This window comes from Macrotis lagotis, chromosome 6 (genome assembly GCF_037893015.1).
Source record: "Macrotis lagotis isolate mMagLag1 chromosome 6, bilby.v1.9.chrom.fasta, whole genome shotgun sequence".
NCBI lineage: Eukaryota > Metazoa > Chordata > Mammalia > Peramelemorphia > Peramelidae > Macrotis > Macrotis lagotis.
In genome coordinates this window covers 40,670,994-40,697,332 of record NC_133663.1, presented here as the reverse complement: position 1 = coordinate 40,697,332, position 26,339 = coordinate 40,670,994, and the positions used below count along the sequence as shown (strand labels likewise).

Genomic DNA, 26,339 nt, shown 5'->3' with positions numbered 1-26,339 from the left:
GTGAGTGATTTTCTTGGTTTACCTGTGAGAAATCAAGAAGTGACTAATAATAATAAAGGCTGAAAAAGAGTCCCAATGGCATTTTGACAATAGAAAATGATGCAAAGGTCTCTTCAGAATGGGTGTTGGGGGGGGGGCTTAAATTAAAAGTTTTTAAATTAAAGGCAACAGCTTTGAAGGGGAAGTGACAGGAAGAACTTGATAGTACTGGAAGGTTCATTTTTTTGTTTGTTTATTTTTTTTGGTAGGTTTGCTATTCCCATTTTGTTGCAAGGCTGCATTGTAATTAGTCTGGTTCTGCTGCTAAATCAAGTTTTCTGATACCTGTATTCATTTGTTCTCAGCTGGTGAATGAACAACAAGAAAGTAGACCCCTCCTAAGTCCTTCCATCGATGACTTTCTCTGTGAAACCAAAGCAGAAGCCATTGCCAGACCAGTAACATCAAATACAGCAGGTAATTCATTTTCTTGTTCTCATTAGATCTCAAATAGAATTAATTTGGACAGTCATGAAATTCAGATTTTCTTTCCATGGTGCACTTACACTTTTGCTTCCAAAAAAAGGGAGAAGATTATTTCCAAGCAAACAAAGCTTTGTAATGCCATATGTGCTGTTAGATATAAACCCACAAAGTAGTTTTCATGGTACAACAAACTGTAATTTATGTACCCAGACCAGTTTAATGGAAGAAGTCAACATGCTTGAGAAATTTTATTTTTCTTCACACATTCATATCTATATTTATGTCTATAATCTCATCCTGGGTGAGAAATGGTGTGTTGCAGATAAAGAGCTTACTGTATTAAAGGAAGGAAGACTCAGGTTCAAAGTCCTTTCTCTGATTGTGTGACCTTGGCCAAGTCATTTAACTTCTCAATACCCCCAGAAACTCTCTAAGACAATGTTTTGGACAAATCACCATAAATCAGCCAAAGGAGTTTCCCTACCAGGAGTTTCTGTTCTGATAAAATCACAAGATAGGGGAGAGGGGTAAGGAGGGGAGGGCTACACTAGATATCATTTGAAGATCTCTTCATAACAAAAGATTGTTCCAGCTAATGTGATGGCCCATTTGTCTCCAACCATATTTTATAGAAAAGAAATTATCATAAAATAAAATAATATGGGTAGTTCCTTTAAGATAATTGAAATAAGATTTGATGAGATGATAAATATTTAAGCATATTTAATTTCCTTTGCACATACAAACATACACACATCACTCATCACAAATTTTAATAAATCCACCAGAAATTAACAAACTTGATTTTAATTTAAACAATAATTATATCTTTATAACTTCATCACCAACAGATAAAATTTACTTACATGTTTTATCAAGGTGAAGAGAAAAATTCATAAAACTAGAGGGACATCTTCGAGAAAGAATAAGAAAAATGTTTTGATTAAAAGCACAGATGTGATTTTGGTTGTGCATTATTTAGAGTTGCTAAATAAAAAAGGAAGATTTGTACACATATCCCATAAATCATTTCCATGCATTTTCTATCAGTCTTATAAATTTGCATGCTTTTATCAAGCTTCTTAGTAGACTGAGAAATCTACCCTATAAGAAAAAACTCTAACAATGGATGCTAGAAAGCAAAAGTCAAAAAATGTACTGAGAAAATATTACACTAGAAAGTCAAACAAAACTCATTTCTAATGCCTTCCTTTTCAAGTCGATTCAATATTTCTTCATCAGTTGCCTCATCTTTCAAATCAGATTTTTTTTTGGATCCCATAATGAAGAGAGACAATGTAGCATGGTGGGTGGAGAGCTAACCTCAAAACAAAGAAGACTTGGTTTAAGGCCTGCCCTGACATGTACTGCCTGGGCTTTCCTGGGCAAGTCTCAACTTCCCCAGGACTCTGAGCAATCTCTTCTATTGCAGAGAACAGGTCAACATGTGTTAATAAGGAGGATTCACTCATCTGGAAGTTCCTCACACCAATGATCTGTTCCTAAATCTTATCAATTAAGAAAAGTGGCAGTGTATCTGTCCTTGGCTGCAACATGCATATAGACCATATGGTGGACTCAGATTCTTTATTTCTGAACTATATATGAGCTATGGGAAGGTACCAGAATTTTCTCTTCATTCTTCACATCCATCCTGAGAACCTACAAAAATAATCACTACCTCTTTAAACAGAATCCATGCAGACATACCTTGCTTTTATGATGGCATATAATTCATTCAAGTTGACTTAAACCAACAACATACATTTTGGAGAGTCAAAATAAAGTTATGGCCATCCAGACTTTGTTCCACAGTATTAAAATTTAAGGGACAGGAGCATTTAGGCAGAGCAGTGATTAGAGCACTGGCCCTGGAGTCAGGAGGTCCTGAGTTCAAACTTGGCCTCAGACACTTAATAATTGCTTAGCTTTGTGACTTTGGGCAAGTCACTTAACTCTATTGCCTTAAATAAATAAAATTTAAAAAGAATTCAAGGGGCAACAAAAGAACTCACATCTCTTCAGCAGCAGAAAAATAACCAAGCTCAGGAGGGAAGTAATGAAATAAATACTTTACAAATATTTTCACATATGATCCTTACAACAACCCTGGAACTACTATAATTATCTCCATATTGACTGTAGAGGAAATTGAAATTAAATCCTGTGCCCAGGGTTACACAGCCATTAAGTGACAGAAGGGTCTTTAACTTGGGGCTTTCTAATTCCAGATCCACTGTTCCACCTAGATGGCCCTAGTTAAAGTAGGAAGTCAACAGATAATGCTTTTTGTTTTCACTGCTGTGGCTATTCTCCAAATGAGGCTCAATTCCCACTTCCTAAGGACCTTATACCTATTTTTGTACCCATTTCTTTCCTCCTCGAATGACATCATCACTTTAAAAAGATTATTTGAAGATACATTTCATGCTCATTACCTTGAATTTATTTATTAAGCTTGCATTGCTTATTACAGTATTCAATAAGAAAGTAGTCTTGGTTTCTTTAAGACCGTAAAACAGAGAGCTCTACAGGAGACAGTTTCTTCTTAAGCCTGGATCTCAGAACTTTCTGCTCTTTCTAACCCCTGCTGACATTGCAGAGAAACCTAGAGGTGGAACTGGCTATTTTTAAACTTGGAAAGAGCAGGACAAGGGAAAAACCACCTACACAGAACCAGGGCAAGTGTCTTCAAATTGACTTCTCAAATCAAAACAGAACAGAAATAGCAGAAAGCAAGGGACCCCTCCAGGCTAGGTGAGAATGGAGCAGAGCAGGGCTAGGCCAGAGAATTCCCTTGAGGCAGGTAGTCCAGGAAATGTAAGTACATTGTCTGATAGCTTCCTATTTTAACCGACATTTCTTAGTGACTACATGTTACTTAATGGATAGAGAAATGGCCATGGACCCCAGCATTCAAGTCCTGCCTCTGAAACATATTATGTGACCATAGACCAGTCATTTAATTTCTCTATTGCCCAGGATAGTCAGGTATATTCAACCTGTAGTCTGAGGGTTGCAAGAGCCCTGAAAGACTATTCATGAGGCATTTTACATTTTATTATACATAGTGGTAACATGGGTTACATTGTAGCCATAAATATTAAATTCTATATGGGGCCTATAATAAATTAATATTAAATTATATTTCTTGGTGATGTGACCCAGAGGAGCTAAAAAAATGGAACATCCATACTCTAGGACTATATAAGTTAAAGGACAGTTGCCAGTCTGTTGTGTTAGAGCTTCCCCATAACAATGAAATAGCAAACCTACCCCCCCCAAAAAAAATACATCTGGGTATTGGTTTTTCTTAGTTTTTTTGGTGATTTACCAAAAAAACCATTGATACTCTCAAAATTTAGCACTAAGGCTAAGCTCAGTCACTCCATTCTAGTTAGACCTCTGTCCAACTCACTCTTAGAAGGATACCCTTGGGAAGAGTGAAAAGTTTGATGTAACAACCTTTGAGAAAAGGGTCTTTCTATATTTTTAAATATTCTCTTCAAAAAAACTCAATTAAAAAACCCAAAAGAATTTGCAGAAAACAAAGAAAATATATCATTTTGGGGGCAATTAAGAATACAAAGAATGCATGTGGATATACACTTCTAAGGAGTCTCTATTTAAATGAAGGTGTTTGAGGACTTCTGTCTTTAGTGTTCTCAGCTTCACCTTTGGAATACATCTTATTTGTGGGCTCTTCACAGTAAAAAGCCTCATGTTTGCAATTTAGAAGGCAAATGTTTTACTTCAAATGCAACCTCTCAAGACAAATTAATTTCTCAAGAGTCCAAAAAGAAGAAAACCCAACACTGATTAATATAGTTCGTCTGGAGCATAAAAACATAAACATAATATAAAAGGCACTTAAAATTACAAGGACAAACAAAAATGGTGGCTCCTTTACTAATTTTCATTTTAAAAATAGCTATTTTCTGCTTGGAAGAAAAACTAAGTTTTCACTTTTCTCCATATTGTTCCCAGTTCATTGTGGTCTTTTCTTTATCTCAACAGTGAACAGTGAACAGTGAACGGTAAATTGCATGTCATCCAAGAGAGAGCTAATATAATTTGGCCAAAGGAAATTAAAATCAAATTTATCATTAGGAAAATACATATTATTGAAACTTTAATGCTTCATTTGACCATTAGATCAAAGTAGAGCTGCCCAAATGGTTCTATTTCATTCTGGTAATTTTTAGTGTCCATACCTTGGGATAAAGGAAATCTCAACTAATAAAACATAGTGACTTTCCCTTCTTTCAAAATGCCAGCTCAAATACCATGTTCTACATGAGGATTTTCTTGGTACTCTCAAAGGCTAGTGCCCTCTTTCCCAAACTATCTTGTATTTAACTTTTTGTTGTTGTCATTCAATAATTTCAGTCATGGCTGACTCTTCCTGATCCCTATTTGGGGTTTTCTTGGCAGAGATACTGTAGTGCTTTGCCATTTCCTTCTCCAGCTCACTTTACAGATGAGTTGTCTTGGATACACAATCACCAAGCAAATAGGAAGGGAGGGGGTGTTTATTATTTAATGAAACAAAAGGCTGTTCTGTGCTATCAAGTCATTGAAGTTTTTTGTTTTTTTGTGGGGGTTTGGGGGAAATAAGAGTTGATGTCAAAGGAATGGTTAAAGGTTTAAATTGGAAGGCAGAGTCATAGCAAAAAGGGAACCATGGCTCAATGGCCCAAAATGACCACAGATCTTAGTGTCAGTGTGAAGTTTGTCCCAAAGCTAGAAAACCAGAAAAGCTTAAATCTAGAAAAGGGGAATAAGTAATGAAAATAAATAATGTCTTGTCTCATAATCAAGTCAGTTTCTTAAAAAACATTACATACTTGTTTTCTAGACAGTTTTTATCTAACCATCTGTATATTGCTTCATGGTCCTAGAGCTGGAAGGAGTCTCAAAGGAGAACTTCAGTGTCCCATTTCTCATCTCTGTGCATTTCTTTAAATTGTCCTCAGGCCTACAATAAGCATCTTTAAGAAGGTTTTGCTTTTCTTTTCATTGGGAGACAAATGTGAGAGAAAGTGAAAATAATTGCTTAACTGGAAAAAAAATGAAGTAAATACTAAAAACAAATTTAAAAGCACTCATCCACCTGACTTTATTTTTAATGATATTAGAAGTATTGGTAATTCCTTATGGGGCTGACCATAGTCCATCAAGCTACCTTTCAGGAGGTCAAACATTCAAAGGTCATCTAGGATGAGGTCTTGAATTAATTTAATCTTGAAGTATTAATGAGGCCTGTTTCTTCCTTTGTGGAAGGCTTTAAGTTTTGCAAAGTATTTTACTTGTACTATCTCATCTAATGATGGTTTTGTCCTTTGTTCTGGAAGAAGACCGCAGCATCAGGGAGGTGATGCCATGAAAAGCACATGAATTGGATTTGAATGAGGGGGCCTATGCGAAGTCATCGGCCTTACTTTCTCCTCCAGAACCATCTGGGTCCAGTGGCCAAATATAAATCAGGACTGGAGGTGGCCCTGGATGAGTGGCTATCAGGGTCAAGTGTCTTGCCCAAGGTCACACAACTAGTAACCATCAAGCTGGCTTCAAACTCTCATCCTTGTGACTCCAAGGCCAGTGATATACACTGCTATCTCATTTAATCCCTACAAAAACCTCATTTAACAGATGAGAAAACTGAGGACAAAGGAAGATGAGTGATTTGCCCAGGATCATACAGCTAGTAGCATTTGATCTCAAGTCTTCATGACTCCAGGACTAATCTATCTACTCCACCACTGGGCCCCCTCATTGAAATTTCTTTTGATCCTTAAGTAAAATTATAAAAATACAAATTAACAAGCATTTATGTCTGTTATGTGCCAGTCACTGTGTTACACCTAGGGATGCAAGTCCAAAGAATGAAGCTTTCTTTACTCTCTACAAACTTGCATTGCAATGGGGACTTTAACAAGGAATATCTTGTTAACTATATAGGGAATAATTATAAGAAATTAAATGCAAAGTAGTTCCAGTGTTAGCCTGGCAGTTCAAATCTAACTTCAGACATTTATTGTGAGATCCTAGTCAAGTCACTGTATACCCTTTTTGTCTCAGTTTCCTCATTTCTAAAATGAGCTAGAATAGAAAATGCAAATCACTCCAGTATCTTTGCCAAGAAAGTCATAAATGGAGTCATAAACATTTAGACATGATAGAAATGACATAATAAAAATGTAGCTAATAGTGCATTAAGTGTGATGCAGGGGCAGCTAGGTGGTACAGTGACTAGAACACTGGTCCTGAAGTCATGTGGAGCTGAGTTCAAATCTTGCCTCAGACATTTGATACTAGCCATGTGACCTTGGGCAAGTCATTTAACCCCATTGCCCCACCAAAAAAAATATTTTAAAGTGTTAAGGATCCAAAAAAGGCAAGAATATTGGAGATATATATATAGAGAGAGATGCATATAAATGTATATAGGTACAGATATAATGATGTTTATAGGATATATACATGTAAATGGGTGGTAGTCTCAGAGAAAAGACACTAACAATAGAGAAACAGAGGGAAGAAAGAGGGGAAAAAATGAGCCATTTGCCAAGGTTACCACCCTTGTCCAAAAAACTGAATTCAGTTCAGTTCTTTTCAGTTCAATTCAACAATATTCTAGGCCTTGTGCTAAACCCAAATCTAAGAGAAAGCAGTGCATGACCTAAGGGGGATTATTTTCTATCGGTGACTATGCTTTAGAAGCTTAAATTCATCCAACCAAACAAACTATCATTTTAAATATAGAGCTGCATATGGCATGAATAAAGAGTTTTCCAAGTTTCCTTTCTTTACCAATGTTGCACAGCAACTCTATATCCAAGAAATATAGACGTGCACACATATATGTCCATTTAAATGTAAATGTAGATTTTGATGCCAAAGAGGAATTGATTCAGCACAGGGGTAGTGAATAAGGCACAGACTTGGAGTAAGAAGCTCTAAGTTGAAATAGCACCTTAGATTCTTGCTTGTTTGATGACCTTGAGTAAGTCATTGAACAGCTCTGGCTCAGTTTCTTCATTTGTAAAATGAGAGAGTTGTAGACCCTGGCCTCTAAAGTCCTTTCCAGGTCTAAACCAATTCTATGATCCAGTCTTAATTATATGCCTAAAGAGAAAGAAATTTAAAAATGCTTTTCTCTCTTCTTGAAGAGTGAAAGTGATTTCTATTTCTCTTTGAATCCCAATTGCTTACCACATTTCTAGAACATAGTCAGCATTTAATAAATGCTTGTTGAGTCGGCCAGGTGGTACAGTGGATAGAGCGCCAGCCCAGGAATCAGGACATGTGTTCAAATCTGACCTCAGACACTTAATAATTACCTAGCTGTGTGGCCTTGGGCAAGCCACTTAACCCCATTGCATTGCCAAAAAAATGCTTGATTAATGATAAATGTAAGAATTTTAAATCACAATTTTTGTGTCCTTGATGGAAAGCAAAGCTAGGCCAGTAATCATATTAGAAATTAAATTAAAAACACAATTATCTTCTCTGACAAGGTAGAGAGTCTTTGATAATACCTATGGCCATCAAACTCATATATGAGATCCTAACCAAAGGAACTGACCCCCCCCCCCCTTACAAAGTATCTTGAGCATCATTTCTCCTGCCTGGAGAGAGTGAGAGAATGAATCTTGCCTACTAGCTTTGGAAATCAGTATCACTGGGGCTTCTTTCAAATTCCTATTTAATCACTGAGCCTTCCTTCCTCCTTCATCAGCTGGGTAACAAATAAGCTCTTTGGACTGCGTGACTTTGAGTTTCCCATTTTCTTGGAAGAAAACGGAGGGCAAAGGGAGTAAGGACTAGCAACCAAGAAGAGTGAGATATGCTGGTGAGGGGAAGAAAGAGATTTTTTTTAATAAATCCCCTTTTCAGATTGACTCAGCTCTCATTTTCTTCTTTTTCCTCCTCTTTTTACTTTTTAACCTGCCTGAATGATGAGAACTGAACTAAAATATTAATTTAATATTCCCAAATTATTATTCCATGACACATGTATTTCCAGTACTCAAGTAGACTAATTTCAATATAATTCGCCACTACTGGATGCCAGGGGTAAGTGACTAATTCCCAGCTGTCTTGAAAGAATATTTCATATCAGTGTTCTGTAGCTTTTCATCTAAAATGAGACATTGTGAGTCTGTGCAAACCATGTATCCCCCCCACTTATCAAAGATCTCAAGCAAAAAAGAGACCTCAGATACTATTGAGTTCAATCTCTTCATTTTATAATGGAGGAAACCGATCCAGGGACATTAAAAGAATCCTAGAATCTGAGAATTGTATAGAATCTCAGTATCATCTAGTCCAACTTGGATATGAAAAAATTCTCATTATAAGTGACTTGCCCAAGGTGGAATCCAGGTCATCTGTCTCCAGGGCTAGTGGTCTTCCACTGTACTTCCTTAGATCTAGAAATCCCACCAGTATGCTGGGTATCATCAGAATTCTTCTGAAATTTTCACTGATTCTGAAGAGTATGAAATGTGTCTGCCACCACATATGGTGGCATAGTGAACAGAATACTGACCTTGGAATCAGGGAGACTCATCTTTATGAGTTCAAATCTGGCCTCAAATACTATCTAACCATTTGACTCTAGACAAGTTGCTTAATCCTGTTTGCCTCAGTTTCCTCATCTATAAAATGAGAAGACGGAAATGATAAACCACTCTGCTATCTTTGTCAAGAAAACCCCAGATTGGCTCATGGAGAGTTGGATACAACTTAGAAAGAACTTAACAAAATATATGCATGTATACATATAGATACAGGGCCATATAGAAAGACTGATATATAGATTTATATACTGGATGATGTTATAAATATATATATGATATTTACATTATATTTACATATAATATGCATTTTATATATACACATAAAACATTTACATTGCATATATATATATATATATATATATATAAATATATATATATATATATATATATATATAACTTGTTCCTTAAGTATTTCCTCTTTACTCATATCTTACAGAGTTTTCACCATGAACTTTTTACCATCTCTTCTAAAAATGTGGTGTCTCTGGGGTGGCTAGGTGGTGCAGTGGATAGAGCACCAATCCTGGAGTCAGAAGTACCTGAGTTCAAATAAGGCCTCAGACACTTAATAATTGCCTAGCTGTGTGGCCTTAGGCAAGCCACTTAACCCCATTTTCCTTGCAAAAAAAAACAAAACTAAAAATGTGGTGTCTCAAACAAGATAGTTTGGAACTAACCTAACCTATCCCGTTCTAAGCCCCCCTCTCTCCAATGAGCATTTTCACAGACTATCCCCAGTTTCTCAAATGCTTTCCTTCTTCAGTTCCCTCTCCAATTTCCCTGGCTTCCTATAAAGCTCAGCTGAAGTCCTACCTTCTACAAGAAACTTTGCTCAGTGCTTAATCTTTGTGACTTTCCTCCAAAGTTTTTACCTTTTTTTGTATCCTCAGCCAGTGCCTAAAATAGTAGGTGCAACTGACTGACCATCAGCCTATGTCTTCCTTTCTTTTTTTAAAAAAACTTTTATTTATTTAAGAGGCCAGATTTGAACGTAGGTTCTCCTGACTCCAGAGCCGGTGCTCTATCCACTGTGCCACCTAGCTTCCCCTATGCCTTCCCTTCTGAACTTCTGTTCCACTTTTACTATTATCCTCCCTAGGAACTTCCTGCCTCCTAAGAACAAGTCTCATCCTTCCTACGTGAATTTTGTAATCTGCCTCAGCCTTCTTTTCTTCAAGTTAAATATTTCTACTTCCATCAGTCCTCATATGCATGGTCTTCAGTACCCTCACATTTCTCATCACCCTCCTCTGGACCCTTTAGAATTTATGCATACCCTTCCCAAAATGTAGCAACCAATACTAAAGACAATGCAACTAGCTGTGGCATGAACAGGACCTGACCAGAATCATTAAAATTCTGGGTTGCCTTTTGATAAATAAGAATTGTTCATACAAAAGAGTATATTATCAATGTCATAACTTCAAATAGACTTGTACTTAAAGAGTTAGAAGCTTTCATATGTATAGTAAAAGATGGTATTTTCCTGGTCCTCCAGTGTAGCTAACCCTATCTAAACAGAAAAAAAAAAAGGAAACTAAGGATCCAACTGGAAAGGGTCTCAGAGGTTAAATCTAAATCCCTTTTTGTGCAAAAAAAAGGAAACTGTTACAAAGAGAAGTTAAAATCATTCAATTCTGTCTCTGACCTTGAAGGGTTTACAATCTAATAATTCCCTTTGTCTAAAAGTATGTAAATAGTGGATGAAGGCAATCCTCAGTAAAATCCAATCATAAATCAAAAATTGGACAGCCACTCTATCTAGTCCAACCCCCTTCATTTTTTAGATTATGAAATTAAGAACCAGATGTGCTAAGTTCAAGGTCACACTGGTAATATGTAAGCAGAGAATTTTAACCTTTTTGATGATAATTTCTAGTATCTTTCCATTATATGAAACTGTTTCCTAATTGTAAAGGGAATTCTTCTACTGAGGAGGAAATGAGACTATGACCTCAAAGGTCCCTTCCAACTTATAAGTAGATTTTATTATGTTGGATAACTTGTATGCCAGCTCGGTATTGTATTGCATATTATTTCTTAGAAGAGTGAAAGGGGAAATTGTTCTTAGATAATTAAATTCTGTGGGACTCCTATAAACTAAATCTTTACCATATCCCTTTGAGAACATAACCCTCAGTGAGAGATAAGAAAACTGCATCCTAAAATAGTATTCTATAAAAGAACAGAGTGTAGTGATATTAAGGGGGGGAAGTAAATATAACTCAGGTTGAAATTTATTACTTTTTCATTTCTTTTGGATCTTCAGAAATGGTGAGCTTACATCTGACTGTGTTTTAATTGTTTTCTGTCATATCAAACACTAGAATATTTCTCAAATGACTTATGAGTCCTAAATCATTTTGGTTGGAGGGAGTCTTTTGGAGTGGAACTATGATTTTATCAGTGCAAGGAACTCCTTTTGTAGATCAGCCACTGCTCTTCAGCTTCATCTTAAAGAGTTCCAGGACATTGAGAGGTCTTATTGTTTAATAACCCAGCCAATAGATGTAGGAGGTAAGAATCGGATTCAGGTCTTCCTGAGAAGTAGACACTAGACACTCTGTTCACTTGTATCTGGTATCTCCCTGTCAGAGAAATACAATCTTTTTAATTTTTTGAGATCATTAAATGTAAGGTCAACTAATTTGGTGTAAAATTAATACAATAATATTAATTAACATTATATAATTAATCTATAATATATATTATGGATTCAAAGTCAATAATGCTGAGTCAACAGAAGCCTTTGTGGAAAAGAAAATACTATAAATGATTTTAATAGCAATAAGTGGGACCTAGCAGCAAGTACAGTTTAATAACAATAAATTGATTTAACTTAACATCTAATGTCTCTTGACAGTATTATCTACAGGTTTGGATCTCTTGGACCTGAGTGACCCTGTGTCACAAACCCAAAACAAAACCAAGAAACTAGAGGCTACGCCAAAGGCCTCAAGCCACAAGAAGAAGGCTGATGGCTCTGACCTTATCAGCACGGATGCTGAGCAGAGAGGACAGCCCCTGAGAATCCCAGAGACATCATCGTTAGATTTAGGTAAGGTTAATCACATTCATGTGCTACAGAGGCAGCTGGGCCTATAGCTGTGGATTTGGCTGCCACCATATTCAGCCGTACTGCTAAACAGACCATGTTTGCTTCACTTGATTCACACGGCCCCCAGAGCAGTGCACCCTACAGATGGGCCCTCCTAGTCAGTGCTAAGGAGGATAACAGCTCCTCAGCCATATGGGCCTCACATGGCTTAACATTGCAGCAACAAGGGAGAAGCTACATAAATAATCTAAAAACAAGAGCCAAGGTAAGAAGAGCAAGCCAGCTGTGTATGACTGAGCTGATTTCACTCATCCTTTATAAGATGGGTTGAGAGACAGATAAACTAGTGACTGGCAACCTCATATGTAGAGTCAAAGAATTATCTGAGTATATTGAGTTATAAATAAAGTTGGGTTTTAAATAAAGATACCACAGGCCAGAGGATTATCCTGGAAATTAGAGCACATGAAGGTCCATATATTCAAAATCTCAGAAGAATAACTAATTCAAATCTGGCCTCAGACACGTGACACTTACTAGTTGTGTGACCTTGGGCAAGTCATTTAATCCTGATTGCCTCCTATGTAGGATCATCTCCAGTCCACTGGATCCAGATGGCTCTGGAGGAGAAAGTAAGATAAGAAAGTAAGATGAGAACTTAGTACAACACCCTCTTCCTCAAATCCAATTCATGTGCTTGTCATGGCATCATCTCCCTTTGTTCCAAGAACAAAGGACAAACATCATCATGAAACTCATAATAACCCTGTGAGGCAGATGTGATAGGTACTGTTATTTCCATTGGACAGAGGAGAAGCCAGAAGATCAGATCAGAGGATTTTGAGCCCAAGGGAATTTCTGATGTCTTCTAGTCCCATCCCTTCATTTTATAGTTGAAGAAAGTGAGACTAAGAGAAGTTAAGGTCATAGGTTAAGTATATGGTGGAACCTGAATTTGAATCTAGTGCTCTTTCTACCATGGAATTCATTTCCTAGACTTAAACCTTTAAAGCTGGAAGGGGCTTTAGCGATTGTCCAATCTAGAACTCTCATTTTACAGATCAAAAAAATCAAGGTTGAAATCACTGTATCACAAATTTTGATCTGGAAGAGACCCCAGAGATCATCTACTGCCACCCCCTCCCCTTAAAGGTGAGAAAAGTGAGACCTAGAGAAATTAAGGTCATACAAGAAGAGTCAAGGGAAGGTTTTTTGACTCCAAATGTTGGTTGACCTTATTGGAGAAGACTAAAATGACATCACTGTGTTAGAGCCAAGTTACATGTCTGACTGTGGCTGATTAGATCAATACAGGCTCAGAATACTCTACCTCAGGCTGGACACAAAAATAGTCCACAAGCACCCCTGAGATAGGGAAAATGTCATTTTCTTTCCAATGTGTCAGTCTCACTTTAGAGGATCATCAGATCCTCTATTGAAGGCTGTGAAGGGCATTAATGGTCATCTAATTGCCCCTCCTCAGCAAAATATAAGCTCCTTGAGGTCAGACATTGTTTTCTTTTTGCCTTTGTATCCTAGTGCCCATCACAGATTCTTATTTGTGGTAGACAATTAAATTTTGCCAGTTTATTCATCTGTGTCTACCACAATCATAAATGCAGATGAGTGAATCAATCAACAAACCATGAGGCGGAAAGAAAGGGAAGTGGCTGGCCTATGGCCACGGGGCTAGTAAGTGTCAAAAGTGGGATCCCACCCAGAACTCTCCTCATGAGCTACTGCTTCTACTGCTAAGCATAGCTCTTTCTATCTTCATCCTCCCTCTAAAGTCATAGAACCAATGGTTTCTGGCTTCCACTGGCCACAGCAGCCTCCCTGTCCCTCAAGTGCTGCCACAGAGAAGTCTGAAGTTCTTTATAAGGAGTAGCTAAAGACTTTTTGCCTCCATAGTCCCCAGCTCAGAAATGTTCTATAAAAAGAAAAGGAGAAACCATATAAGTCACTACCTGATTCTTCAAAATAGCCTTGCAAGAACTGATACTGAGGGAAGTGAGTAGAAGCAAAAGAACATTATGTACACTCTCAGTGTCACTGGGTGATGATGATCAGCTATGATGGACTTGCACAGTTCAGCAGCACAATAATCAAAAACATATCCAAAGGACTTATGATAGAAAATTGCATCCCTATCCAGAGAAGGGACTGTGGAGTTTATCAAAACTTACTATCTCCAATTTTTAAAAGTTGTCTTATGTATCATATTTTTCTCTCTATTTAATTTTTCTGATTTCCTTACATATATAGCCTATATTATCTTGCTTTCTGCTAGGGGAAGGAGGAGGGAAAGGAGAGAGGGAGAAAAATGTAAAATTTAAAACCTTGCAAAAAATGATTGTTGAAAACCACCCTTGAATGTAGGTGGAAAAATAAACAAAATATTAAAAATATGACAGTCACTCCCTGAGATTAAAAGATAGTGGATTAATGGGGGGGGAATGGAGAAATGGGGGATAGCATTAATCAATGGCCTATGAGCTGTGATGAAGAATGAAAAAGACAATGTGGTGTAGTAGGGAGAGCCCTGACCTTGAAGTCCAGAATAGTTTAGTTCTGATACTTATTAGTTGTATGACCCTGGGCAATTCATTTACCCTCTCTCAGTCTTTACAGATGCCACATCTGTAAAGTAGGCATAAATAATAGTTAGCCACCAGACACTTATATGTTAGGGCACTGTGTTAAGTGATGGAGCCACAAAGAAAGGGGGAAACAAAGCCTCCTTTCCAAGTTTATATTCTATTAGCACCTTCCTTGTAAAAGAATAGTAAAATCACTAATGTCTGTAAAGTGTTTTACAAAACTTAAAGCATATATGTATACATATGCACATTTATATACATTTGTATTTGTTTAGATATATTAGTAGGTCATTCTGCAGTGAACCATGGGAGGGAAGGGGGGGATAGGAAGCAGAACATTGTTATTTTAGAATAAGGAAGCGTAAAGAGACTGAGATGCAGGAGCAATTGGGGGGGGGGTTCACCAATCTCTCCTCACTCCTTCCTCCCCATCTCCCTGCCCTCAGATACACTTTGGCTGGGAATTTATCTGCCATTAACCTGGGGTCACAGAAAAACAAAGGGATATGAAATTGTCTCTTGACCTCCTTCAGACAGAACACTGTGTGTTCAGAGTAAAGTCTAAAGAATGGTTTATTTACCTGGGTTCTTCCCCGGAGTGCACAATGGTAGGTCAACTAAATTCAAAGAGTTGGAACTTTCCAAAAACATTAAGCCAGATATGTACCAAAAGTCTCCTGGCAGGAAGGATAAAACCAGGACAAAAGCAATTGGGTTTGACTGAAAGGTATCTGTGTATATCCTTTTCCTCTTTCAGACTCCCTTCTTTTGAAGAAAGATCAGTTTATAAGACATGACTACTTCATTACCTCCATCCTAATTACTGTCTCTCATCTTGTTTCACTCTATGTGAACCAAAAATGCCTTCCGGAAACCTGGGACTTTTTAGAAAATATCCTATGACATTCTCTCCATCATAAAATGTTAGAGGTAGAAAAAACCTGAATAGTCACCAAATCCAACAGTGAAAATATAGAGAAAGGAACACTGGTTCTGCAACTAATGGTCTTGATTTCCAATTTTGCCTTTCTTTGTGTGATCTTGGGATAATTTGCCTCAATCTCCCTGAGACTCTGTTTCCTTATATGTTAGACTAGCTACAGAGATCCTTTACAATTCTAAATCTATGATCATTTGGAAAAGTCCATATCCAGAGAAGAAACTGATGGAACCTGAATGCAGATTTAAGCATATTATTTTCACTTTAATTTTTTGTGTTTCTTTTTGTTCTGTTTCTTCTCTAACAATATGATTATTATGGAAATACATGTTACATAATTGTACATATATAACCATATCAAATTGCTTATTCACTTAGGGAGGAATGAAGGGGAGGTAGGGAGGGAGAAAATTTGGAACTCAAAGTGTTTTTTTAATCTATTTTATCTTTTCCAATCACATGTAAGAATAGTTTTCAGCACTCATTTTTTGTAAGATTTTGAAATCCACATTTTTCTACCTGCCTCCCTCCATTTTCTCCCCCCCCTTGATACAGCAAGTAATCTGATATAGGTTGTTCATTTACAATCATGTTAAATATATTTCCATATTAGTCGTGCTGTGAAAGAAGACATAAAAAAATCATGAAAACAAAAGGCAAAAAACAAATTTCAGAAAGTGAAAATAGTATGCTATAGTCTGCATTCAGACACTATTGTTCTTTCTCTGAACATGGATGGCGTTTTCCATCACAAGTCTTTTTGACCTTTGATGTCTGTATAGCTGAGAAGAGCTGAACATATCACAGTTGAGCATCCCACAACGTTACTATAACATTCTCCTGGTTCTGTTCAATTCACTCAACGTGAGTTTATTTAAGTGTTTTCAGATGTTTTGAAATCCACCTGCTCATCATTTCTTATAATTGTATTCCAAATTTAAAATACCACAACTTGTTTAGCCATTCCACAATTGATGGACACCCCCTCAATTTCCAATTTTTTGCTACCACAGAAAGACCTGCTATAAACATTTTTGTACATGTGGGTCCTTTCATTTTTTTTTTTAGATCTTTGGGATACAGACCTGGTAGTGATATTGCTGGATCAAAGGGTATGCACAGTTTTATAGCCCTTTGAGCATATGAACTCAAAGTTTGATTTTAAAATAAACATTAAAACGGTATCTATAATTGGATAAAATAAAATACTACTTAAAATTAAAAAATAAAAATGAAAATATAATCATTGTACTTTACAGATAAGGAAATGGCTACCCAGAAAAGAGGGTCAACTTGCCCAAGTTCATCCAACTCCTTAGAAGCACGGTTAGACAAGGAGGAAGGCAATTTACTATTACGTTTCTTTCTCCTAAAGCATTAAATCACAGATAAGTCTTCTAAGTGTTCTTAGCCTTTTTGGTTGTCTCTCTTTCCTCTCTTTTTTGATCTTCCTCATGTTTTTGTAAATCCCTTCAACCATGGAGATAGTAAAATGGCAGGTCTTAATTCCCCTACATTAAGTTATCAGCCAGAATTCCCTTCAGAGGAGAGACTGGTCATAAAAGACAACCACAAGAGCCCGCTCCTTGCTGCAGACAGGAAGCTAGCAGCTGGGGAGGAAATCCAAAGACCAGCAAGTTGGGTTTTTGTCCTCATAACCACGCTCTTGGCAAATAACAACTCATGTCCCTGATTACAACAATGACGCTAATATGATTTCTTAGTTGTAATTAAACAAGAAAGCGATGAAGGCACAGTTGCATAGAGATAGTGCTGCAAATACACCCCTAGGAGCAAGCAAAGCATATCTTCCACGGGTGTTCCCCCAAGATAACAACATTCTCCTACAATGGTAGTCCTTAAGCCTGGTATCCACGAACCCCCAAGGGGTCCATATGGATCAAGAAAACTATTTCCTCTTTATTTTTCACTGTCCTTGAACTGAAATGGTTATGTATTTAGGCAATAAACTATAACAAATTTAGACTTCATCAGATCAGTCCACGATGCACACACACACACACACAAGAAGATTAAGGACCCCTGTCCTGATTCTTTCCATTTCTCTGAATGACAGACTCTTTGAATTGAAGAGGATCTCAATAGCCATCTAATCAACCCCCAGCAAAAGGATACCTCCTATTTCTATTTCATTGTATTTAGAGATAGTTCTAGCTTTTAGGATAAATATCCTAATATCAAGACCTAAAATCACCATTATAATATATCATTTCAATATTTTATTGAAAATATTATAATTTATTAAAATATAATGAATAAACATGTTGAAATATAAAATATTGAATATAGATGCTTTCAATATTTTATTGGAAAGATATATCATTTTCATTATTTCAGTATTTTGCTCCTTATGTCTGATTTCTGGGAGCAAGCAAAAGAATCCTAATTTCTCTTCAACTCAAACACTTGAAAGCAGCTATCATGCTATCTCCACTCTTTTTTTGCAGTATCTACCTATCTTGTTGGACTCTGGGAACTCAAAGCACTGTATTAGTCATATCATGATTAGGCAAAGTGGTATATTATGGCTCATGGTGTGATCAAAAGATCTATCTTGAGATTTCTCTAAAAATCAAGAAAATTATTTCAATATTTTAGGTCACTGTTATGTTTGCCCAGCTACCTGGTCAAGTAAGTCATTTTCCAGAACCTCAGTATATCACTTTGTTAGAAACAAAAATATAACAAATATTATCATTTGATTAGTTTGAAGAAAATCCCTTAGTGAAAGGGACTAGTGTCTGTCTAATACCAATAGAGTCTACTGTTGGCTGTTCTGTTTTAGAAACAGAGTTTAATCATTCATTCATATAATGAATCAGCAATTGGAGAAAATTATTTCATTTGACCTTCACTATTCTGAAGCTGTTACTAATTTTTTTTGGCAAAACAATGGGGTTAAGTGACTTGCCCAAGGTCACACAGCTAGGCAATTATTAAGTGTCTGAGGTCAAATTTGAACTCAGGTACTCCTGACTCCAGGACCAGTACTCTATCCACTGTGCCACCTAGCTGCCCCAAGCTGCTACTATTTAAGATTCCATTATACAGATGAAGAAACTGAGGTTCAAAGATGTTGCGTGAGGTGCTCAGCATCACAATGTCAGTATCCTAGGCAACATTTGAGTCCAGATGTTTTTCTTACTTCAAGCATCATGTTCTGTCCATTAATGTATAATGCATGGATGCATTTTATAAAATTTAATACACTTTAGAAATGTTAACTGCTATTACCAATACACTGTTGTAACTCTCACACATTCTGGAAGGGAAAGAGAAAGGAGACCGTCGGGCCACTCTTTTTCTCAGTTCAATTATTAAATTAATCATTTTTCCCCCATAGATATTCAAACACAACTGGATAAATGGGATGAAGTTAAGTTCCATGGAGACAGAAATAGCAAGAGCCATGCCATGGCAGAGAGGAAGTCAGCATCATCCAGAACGGGATCAAAAGAACTTTTATGGTAATATTAGAATTGAAGTCATTCAATTCCACAAGCATGTGTCTGATAACAGTCTATCATGTGTGAAGCAGTGGCAAACACCTGACCACACAATTCTAGGTCATGCCAAAAAAAAAAATAAAAAAGGAGTCCATCCAGATGTTTGCTGCCATGTTAGGCAAATGATTGCAACATTGACTAAATTGGCCAGATTTGCCCAGATAGTTCTGCCTTATATAACTGGTTTATGTTCATTTAGATATCCATGGTTTTTCTTTTTAAATTACATTCTGTCTACACTGGTCATCATCATCATCATTTATATTCATTTACATATCAGGATTATTAGTGGATAAGCATGATGATATGTTGAGGACTGGAAACCAGCAACATTTTTCAAGCTTTTCAAAGCTCAAATGTTCCAACTCCAGTTACTCTCCACTCAAAAGTACCTTTCAATGTTATATATGGATAAAATAACACCTGGAACATTGGGTGAGAAGAGTCCTAAGAAAAGCAAGAGTTGTTTAATAAGCCAGCATGGCTTCTATATGAATAGTGTTAGGGTTTTTGGTTATTCTCTGAACATGATTAGATGGAGCTTTCAATTGATCCAAAAGAGTGGCCTTTCATATTGCAATCACTTACATACTATGCAGAGCCAAGTGAATTAGGATGGCTAGCCACACTCTTTGTCAAGATTCTATCATTATTATTATTACTATTTTTATTATTATTATTATATTGAGGGTTCTATTGACCAATAAATAACATTTAAATCAAATTAACTTGAATTCTTGATTGGTCATGTGTAGGAAAACAGTATTTTATGTTTCTCAAACTACATAAATTGATTAAACTCTTCCCTTGTAGGTCTTCGGAGAGTAGATCTCAGCCCGAATTGACTAGTGGGAAAAGTGCCCTCAATTCTGAGTCAGTTCCAGATTTAGAGTTAGTGCCTCCAGCTCAGGTAACAAAATCAATTTTCCTTCTTGTCCAACCGTGATCCTTGTTCAACTTTTTAAAATGTGTTCTTTTTAAATAAGAGGTAGCTGTTGATGAAGTCTATCTGGATTGTATTGACAGGTTTGAAATGTGTCCTGTATATTGTGTTCCATTGCGTTCCCAGTCTTCTCATTCCCTGTGCCTTAAATAGCTGACTTTATATTTGGCTGAACAACGTGCTAATGAAATTCACTGTGTACCTCACACTTTTTCTCCCTTGTTCCACCATTTACTGTTCCGTGATTTTGTGATACAGAATCTGTTCTACTCTAACATTCCCACTATTTATGTAACAAAACACAAGAAAGAGGAAATTGCATTTGGCTTGTTCATTCACATTTTGACTCTGGCACAAGGTACTATAAATCACTGTGCTCATTAGCTGGCAGGCAGGAGTGAAAAGAAAGTAGGGAAGGAAAGTTGGTTCAGCATTTCAGTAGTGATTGAACCATCACTACACAGTTGATACTAAAGGTGGTCTGATGACAGATGATGTATCTGGGCTAGTCACTTCTCCTTGCAATTCAATCATTCAGTAAGCACTTATGAGGAGTAGAATGTAAGCATCTTGAAGCAGTCACTATTTCTTTTCTTTATGTCCCCAGAGGCAAGTGCAGTGAATAGAACATAGTTGTCATTTAATAAAGACATTTTGAGACAGCTAGGTTAAACTTTGAATAGAGTTCTGGATCTGAAAGTTGGAAGACCTGGATGCAAATCTAGCCTCAGACATTTATTATTTATAAGACCCTGAGCACTTAACCTCTTTATACCTCAGCTTCCTCAACTGTAAAACCTAGCCAATAATAGCACTTACCACTCAGAGCTGCAATGAGAGTCAAATGAGATCTTGGCAAAGTACTTAGCACAATGCCTAGAACATCTTCTTTCCTTTCTTTGTCCCTTCCTTCCTTCCTTCTTGGATGCTTTTTGATTTGAATCTAATCATTGTTCCAAAATAGCAAACAACACTGGAGATAATAAAAATATAGATGACATCTCTCCTTTAGACAGGCATATTATCTATCCCTTGAAAGATATATAACCTATATCTTGTATAAATGTCTCATTTAGATGAAACACATATAAAATTCATAAAAATATATGAGATATATGTGATATATGAGATTATGTTGTTGTTCAATAATTTCAGTCAAATCTGAAAGCCATGATCCCATTTAGGGTTTTCTTGGCAAAAATTTTGGAATGGTTTAGCATTTCCTTCTCTAGCTCATTTTACAATTGAGGAAACTGAGGCAGAGCAAAATGACTTGTCTAGGGTTACACAGCAAGTATCTGAGACTAGATTTGAACTCAGAAAGATGAGACTCCTTGATTCTAGACCCAGGACTCTATCCATTGCATCATCTAGTACTCCTATATTTGAGATATATCATATATTTATGAGTTAAATAATTAAATGATAATCAATGTTGCAAAAATCACAAATAATAATGTTTTTCATTCTTTCCCTTTCTTTCTGAGCAAATTTCACAAAATCCAATGACGGCCTGTTTTGTGGATATACTCAAGGGAGAATTGTAATTTAGTCTCCTACTATGGGATCATACCTTTGGAGTGAATCTTATATAACTTAAAGACTGCTTCCCTTGATGAAAATGGTATTTAAATTATGCCTATTCATTTATTCTGTTTTCTCAAATGATGCTAGAATTTTGGCTTAAGCTCAATGCAAGAAATATTTGGGGGTGGGAGGGTATTCTCCCTAACCACCCCCTACTTGCTGAAATCTATCTAGAACCCACTGCAAATGCCCCTTCCTTAAAGAAACCTTTGATATCACCTAGTCCCTGTAATTCTAGGAATTCCTTGAACATGGTCTGGGTCTGTGACTTCCTTGATGAAGAGAATCTCCAGATTAATTCCTTCTCAGCAACTTATAGTCTTAGAAAGTTGCTTAGAGCATGGAACCACTTGTAGCCACCTTATGTCAAAGGTAAGACTTGAACCCAGTTGTTCGTAATTCTAAGGCTAGCCCTAAGACATTAGAAAATGGTCTCAAATTATGAGTAAGCCAGTTACTCATAGTTCACCTATAAGTCAATTGTTTTGGATTCATAATGATGCTGAAGAAAAAAGAACTTTTAATTAGAGGAGGATATGGATGAAAAATGGAAGGTTTTGTGGAGATTTCAAAGGGGACTAAGAATCTGTCAAGGGTTTTAGACTTTGATGGAACTTATCTCATTTCATGTAAAAACTCATTGCATTTCTTGTCTTTGATAAAAATGACTCACTGACCTTTGCCTTAGGTTAGTCACAATTAGAGGTCCTTCTTGATTTACAAATGAAATAAAGAGGATGAAAGATTTTTCTTAGTCAAAAGTCAGAGAAGGAAGGAGATTAAAGAAAATGTCCCTGTCTGAGAAAGATTGGTGAGATCAAGTCGGCAGACCTAGGAGCCAGTCCAAGAGCAGAGTGCGTCACTAAGGATCTGTATCATGAGAAAGATCAGGAAAAACCCCAGCATGGTATGGCACACCTAGGGAACATAAAGTGTTCCTTTCCTTATCTCTGGAGCTGACTTTCATGAAAATAAGGACCAGAAAATTATTTCTATATCTTCTAGAATGTATTTGAAATGAAATCTGTAGGAAGGGCTACAAGTTAATTCATCTTCAGTAAGACTTTTCTTAAGCATTTGCTGGGTATCTAGCACTCTGCTAGGTGCTAGAGATAGAAAGATAAAAATGAAACAGCTCTTGCCTTCAAGGAGGTTACATCTAACTGGAAATGTGTATATATTTAGAAAACAGAATCAAAGTAACCTTGGAGCCAGATTGATGACCCTAAGGTTAAGTGACTTGCCCAGTGTCATCACTGTCAGTGTAAGTTAGAGGCAGGATTTTAAACTATATGGAAAATCCCCATACCATAAGTATACACCCCAAAATATCATAATCACAAATAAATTAGGCTGGCATTGGAACATCATTACAGACAAGCCTGTACTCACAATCTCTTCTTAGGCCTCAAAAATTTAAGAAAAATATTCTTGGGGCAGCTAGGTGGTTCAGTGGATAAAGCGCCAGCCCTGGAGTCAGGAGGACCAGAGTTCAGATTTGACCTCAGACACTTAATAATTACCTAGCTGTGTGGCCTTGGGCAAGTCACTTAACCCTATTGCCTTGCCAAAAAAATCAAATGGAAAAAATTCTTATAGCTATCACCATTATAAACTCTTCTCACTTCTAAGCTATGTGAAACAAAGTTCTGGTATTTCCAGACACTTAGAAGAATTCAAAACTATGTGGGAAAAGGAAAAAGAACATGCCATGGCTATAGTGCTCCTGAAAAGTATTCATCCACCTTTGTCCCATTTGAAACACACAACTTGAGAGGGAGTCGTTATTATTCTCTTTTTTCAGATGAGGAAATAGAGGCTAAGAGAGTTAAATGATTTTCCCAGCTACTAAACACTAACAATAACATTTGAAGCCAAGGCGTCCTAAGTCCAGGCCTATCACTCCAATTATCCTGCCACTTGATTTTCTTCACTTCACTCAAAGAGTATGTGAATCATCCATCTAAGATTCCATGGGACAGCTAGGTGGTGCAGGGGATAGAGCACCGGCCCTGGAGTCAGGAGGACCTGGGTTCAAATCCGGTCTCAGACACTTAATAATTACCTAGCTGTGTGGCCTTCGGCAAGCCACTTAACCCCATTTGCCTTGCAAAAAAACCTGAAAAAACCCCAACAATCTAAGATTCGAACCCAGTTCCTTTAGCTACAGATCATAGATCAAATGAACTAACATACATAAAGTGCTCTTTATGCTTACAGTACTATAAAAATATTAGCAACTATTAATATAGGTTTGTCAGTTTAGACACCAGAAGCCAACTTTAGTCTAATACTTACATTTTATAAATGGGAAAGCTATGATCCAGAGATGGAGCAAGTTGACCAAGAATATAGAATGATAGATTGAGGGTTATAAGGGTCCTCAAAGATCATTTATTATAACCAATGGATTTTACAGATAAGGTCACTGAGGCACAGAGAAGATAAGTGGTTTGCCCAAAGCCAAAGAATAGAAACTGGATTTGACCTCAGGAAAGCTGACCGCCAAGCAAGCCCTCTTTCCCCCATACTACACATTCTCTTTTCACTAAACCACACTGCCAGAGGCCCAGGAAGACATGGAAATGTCGAAAGATGTACAAGTAATTAGAAATCTCTATTTATTACCAGATAGTCAACAGGAATTTACTATATGCCAGTCCTCCTGAACATTGGGGATACAAAGAATGGGAAAAACATGGGCCTTGCCTTCATGGAGCTTATGTTCTACCATTGTCCTTCAGTATGAAAATCCTGGGTTACTGTTCCAAATCCTTCCCTGAACCATGACTATAGATTCTTTATTTAAGATTCTAAGGCATGTAATCTTTTATGCATAATGAATGTACCATGAAAAACATCTTTTCTTCCCATGTGCTCTTGCTAAATATATCTTCCTTTGAAATGACAACTTTTCCTAAAGCCAAATCAAGATGTTTCTGCATAGGTACCTTGGAGACTTGCACTCTGTAGAAGTAGGTGTTTCCCGTTACATAAACCTGAATCCTTGGGACAATTTAATACAGCAACAAAACGTTGGTTGGGTAGCAGAGGAGGCTTGGTGGGAGGCAGGACATTATATGCCTCCCTGTGGGGGAGGAGGATTAGCTGGGGTCATCAGTTGCCATAGAAACGAAACATTCCCTTGCCTTATTAATATACCACTGATTCTCCTGCTGTCTGCCTCCTTGCTTGCTTACCCCATCTCCAGTCTACCTGGTACAGGTAGGCCTCTGGTTACACAAGACATGTGTTCCTGATGACATGGGCAGAATTCCTATTTCTTTAAGCCAAATCACATATGAAAAACACAAAAAAAAAATTTCTTCTTTGCTTAAGGGATTTCCACCATGAACATAAGGCAGCTAGATGATGAAGTGAATAGAACACCAAGTCTGAAATCAGAAAAGACTCAACTTTGTGAGTTCAAAGCTGGACTCAGACACTTCCTAATCTTCACTTTGCTCGGTGCCTTAGTCCCTCATCTGTAAAATGAGCTGGAGAAGGAAATGGTAAGCCATTCCAGTATTTTGACCAAGAAAACTCCAATTGGGATCACAAAGAATCAGAATGACTGAAATGACTTTTTTCCCAAGAAAAATTCAAAATGTTATCACAAAAAAAATCAGACATAGTAAAAAAAATGCCAGCCAAGACTGAAATGACGGAATAATGAGTTCAAATCTGGTGTCAGACACTTACTAGCCATGTGATCCTAGGCAATCACTTTACTCTTTACCTTAGATCCTCATCTGTAAAATTAGCTGGAGAAGGAAATGGTAAAACATTCCAGTGTCTCTACAAGTAAATTCTGATTGGAGTCACAATTAGATGGGACTGAAAAATGACAGTGCCAAAGTGATTTGACATTTCTTGCCAAGAAAACCCCAAAATGGCATCACAAAGAGTCAGACATGGTAAAAAAAAAAATCTCAGACACAACTGAAATGACTAAATAGTGACAATAGCAAACTGATTTGCCATTTTTGCCAAGGAAATTCCAAAATGGCATCATGAAGAGTCAGACATGGTGAAAAATGATTGAATAATAGTGAACTTATGCTCATGGAGGGCAGGGACTTTTGTCTTTTTAACCCCAGCACTGTGCTTGGCATCTGATAAATATTTGTTGATTGGATAAATGAATTTCTATGTTGAAAGGCCCCACAAGAGGTCCATCAGGAGAGAATCCACAGTCCCCCAAAGCAGTTCATTCCAACAAGAAAGAATGATAAAGAGATAGTAGATACATGAAGAGAGAAAGCAAAAGAAAGAAAGCTATAGATTTAGCATTCCTTAAGGACTAGGAATCAAATCAAGAAATCAAGACAGTTCTCAATTTCTCAAGAAGCTTCCATGCTAATGGGGGGAAGGCAACACATAAAGAGGAGCTGAAAAGAAGAGAAAACAGTACTCAAATGGGGGTGGGAAGAAAGCTGCTGAGGAAGTAGAGGAATCAATAGGAAGTATATAGAGATCTGGGTATTCTCAATATACTTTTTTAACATTAGGAGACTTTTTTTAATGAATTTTCCATTCTCAATTTCTTTCTTCTTTGTTTATATACATATATATATATATATATATATATGTCAATAAAATTTGTTCAAGACAAGGAAACTTGTAATTATCAT

The 26,339-nt window shown here is 36.9% G+C and overlaps 1 protein-coding gene across 1 annotated transcript in view; it reads left to right on the top strand.

Annotated features, from left to right (window-relative positions):
- The window catches only part of PEX5L (peroxisomal biogenesis factor 5 like), a 183,460-nt gene that overhangs the window by 79,729 nt on the left and 77,392 nt on the right, over positions 1-26,339 (top strand). Inside the window, exons 3-6 of the mRNA XM_074190995.1 lie at positions 345-456; positions 11,914-12,108; positions 19,013-19,136; positions 19,989-20,085. Coding sequence (XP_074047096.1) covers positions 345-456; positions 11,914-12,108; positions 19,013-19,136; positions 19,989-20,085 — 528 coding nt within the window. The remainder of the gene's footprint in view (positions 1-344; positions 457-11,913; positions 12,109-19,012; positions 19,137-19,988; positions 20,086-26,339) is intronic.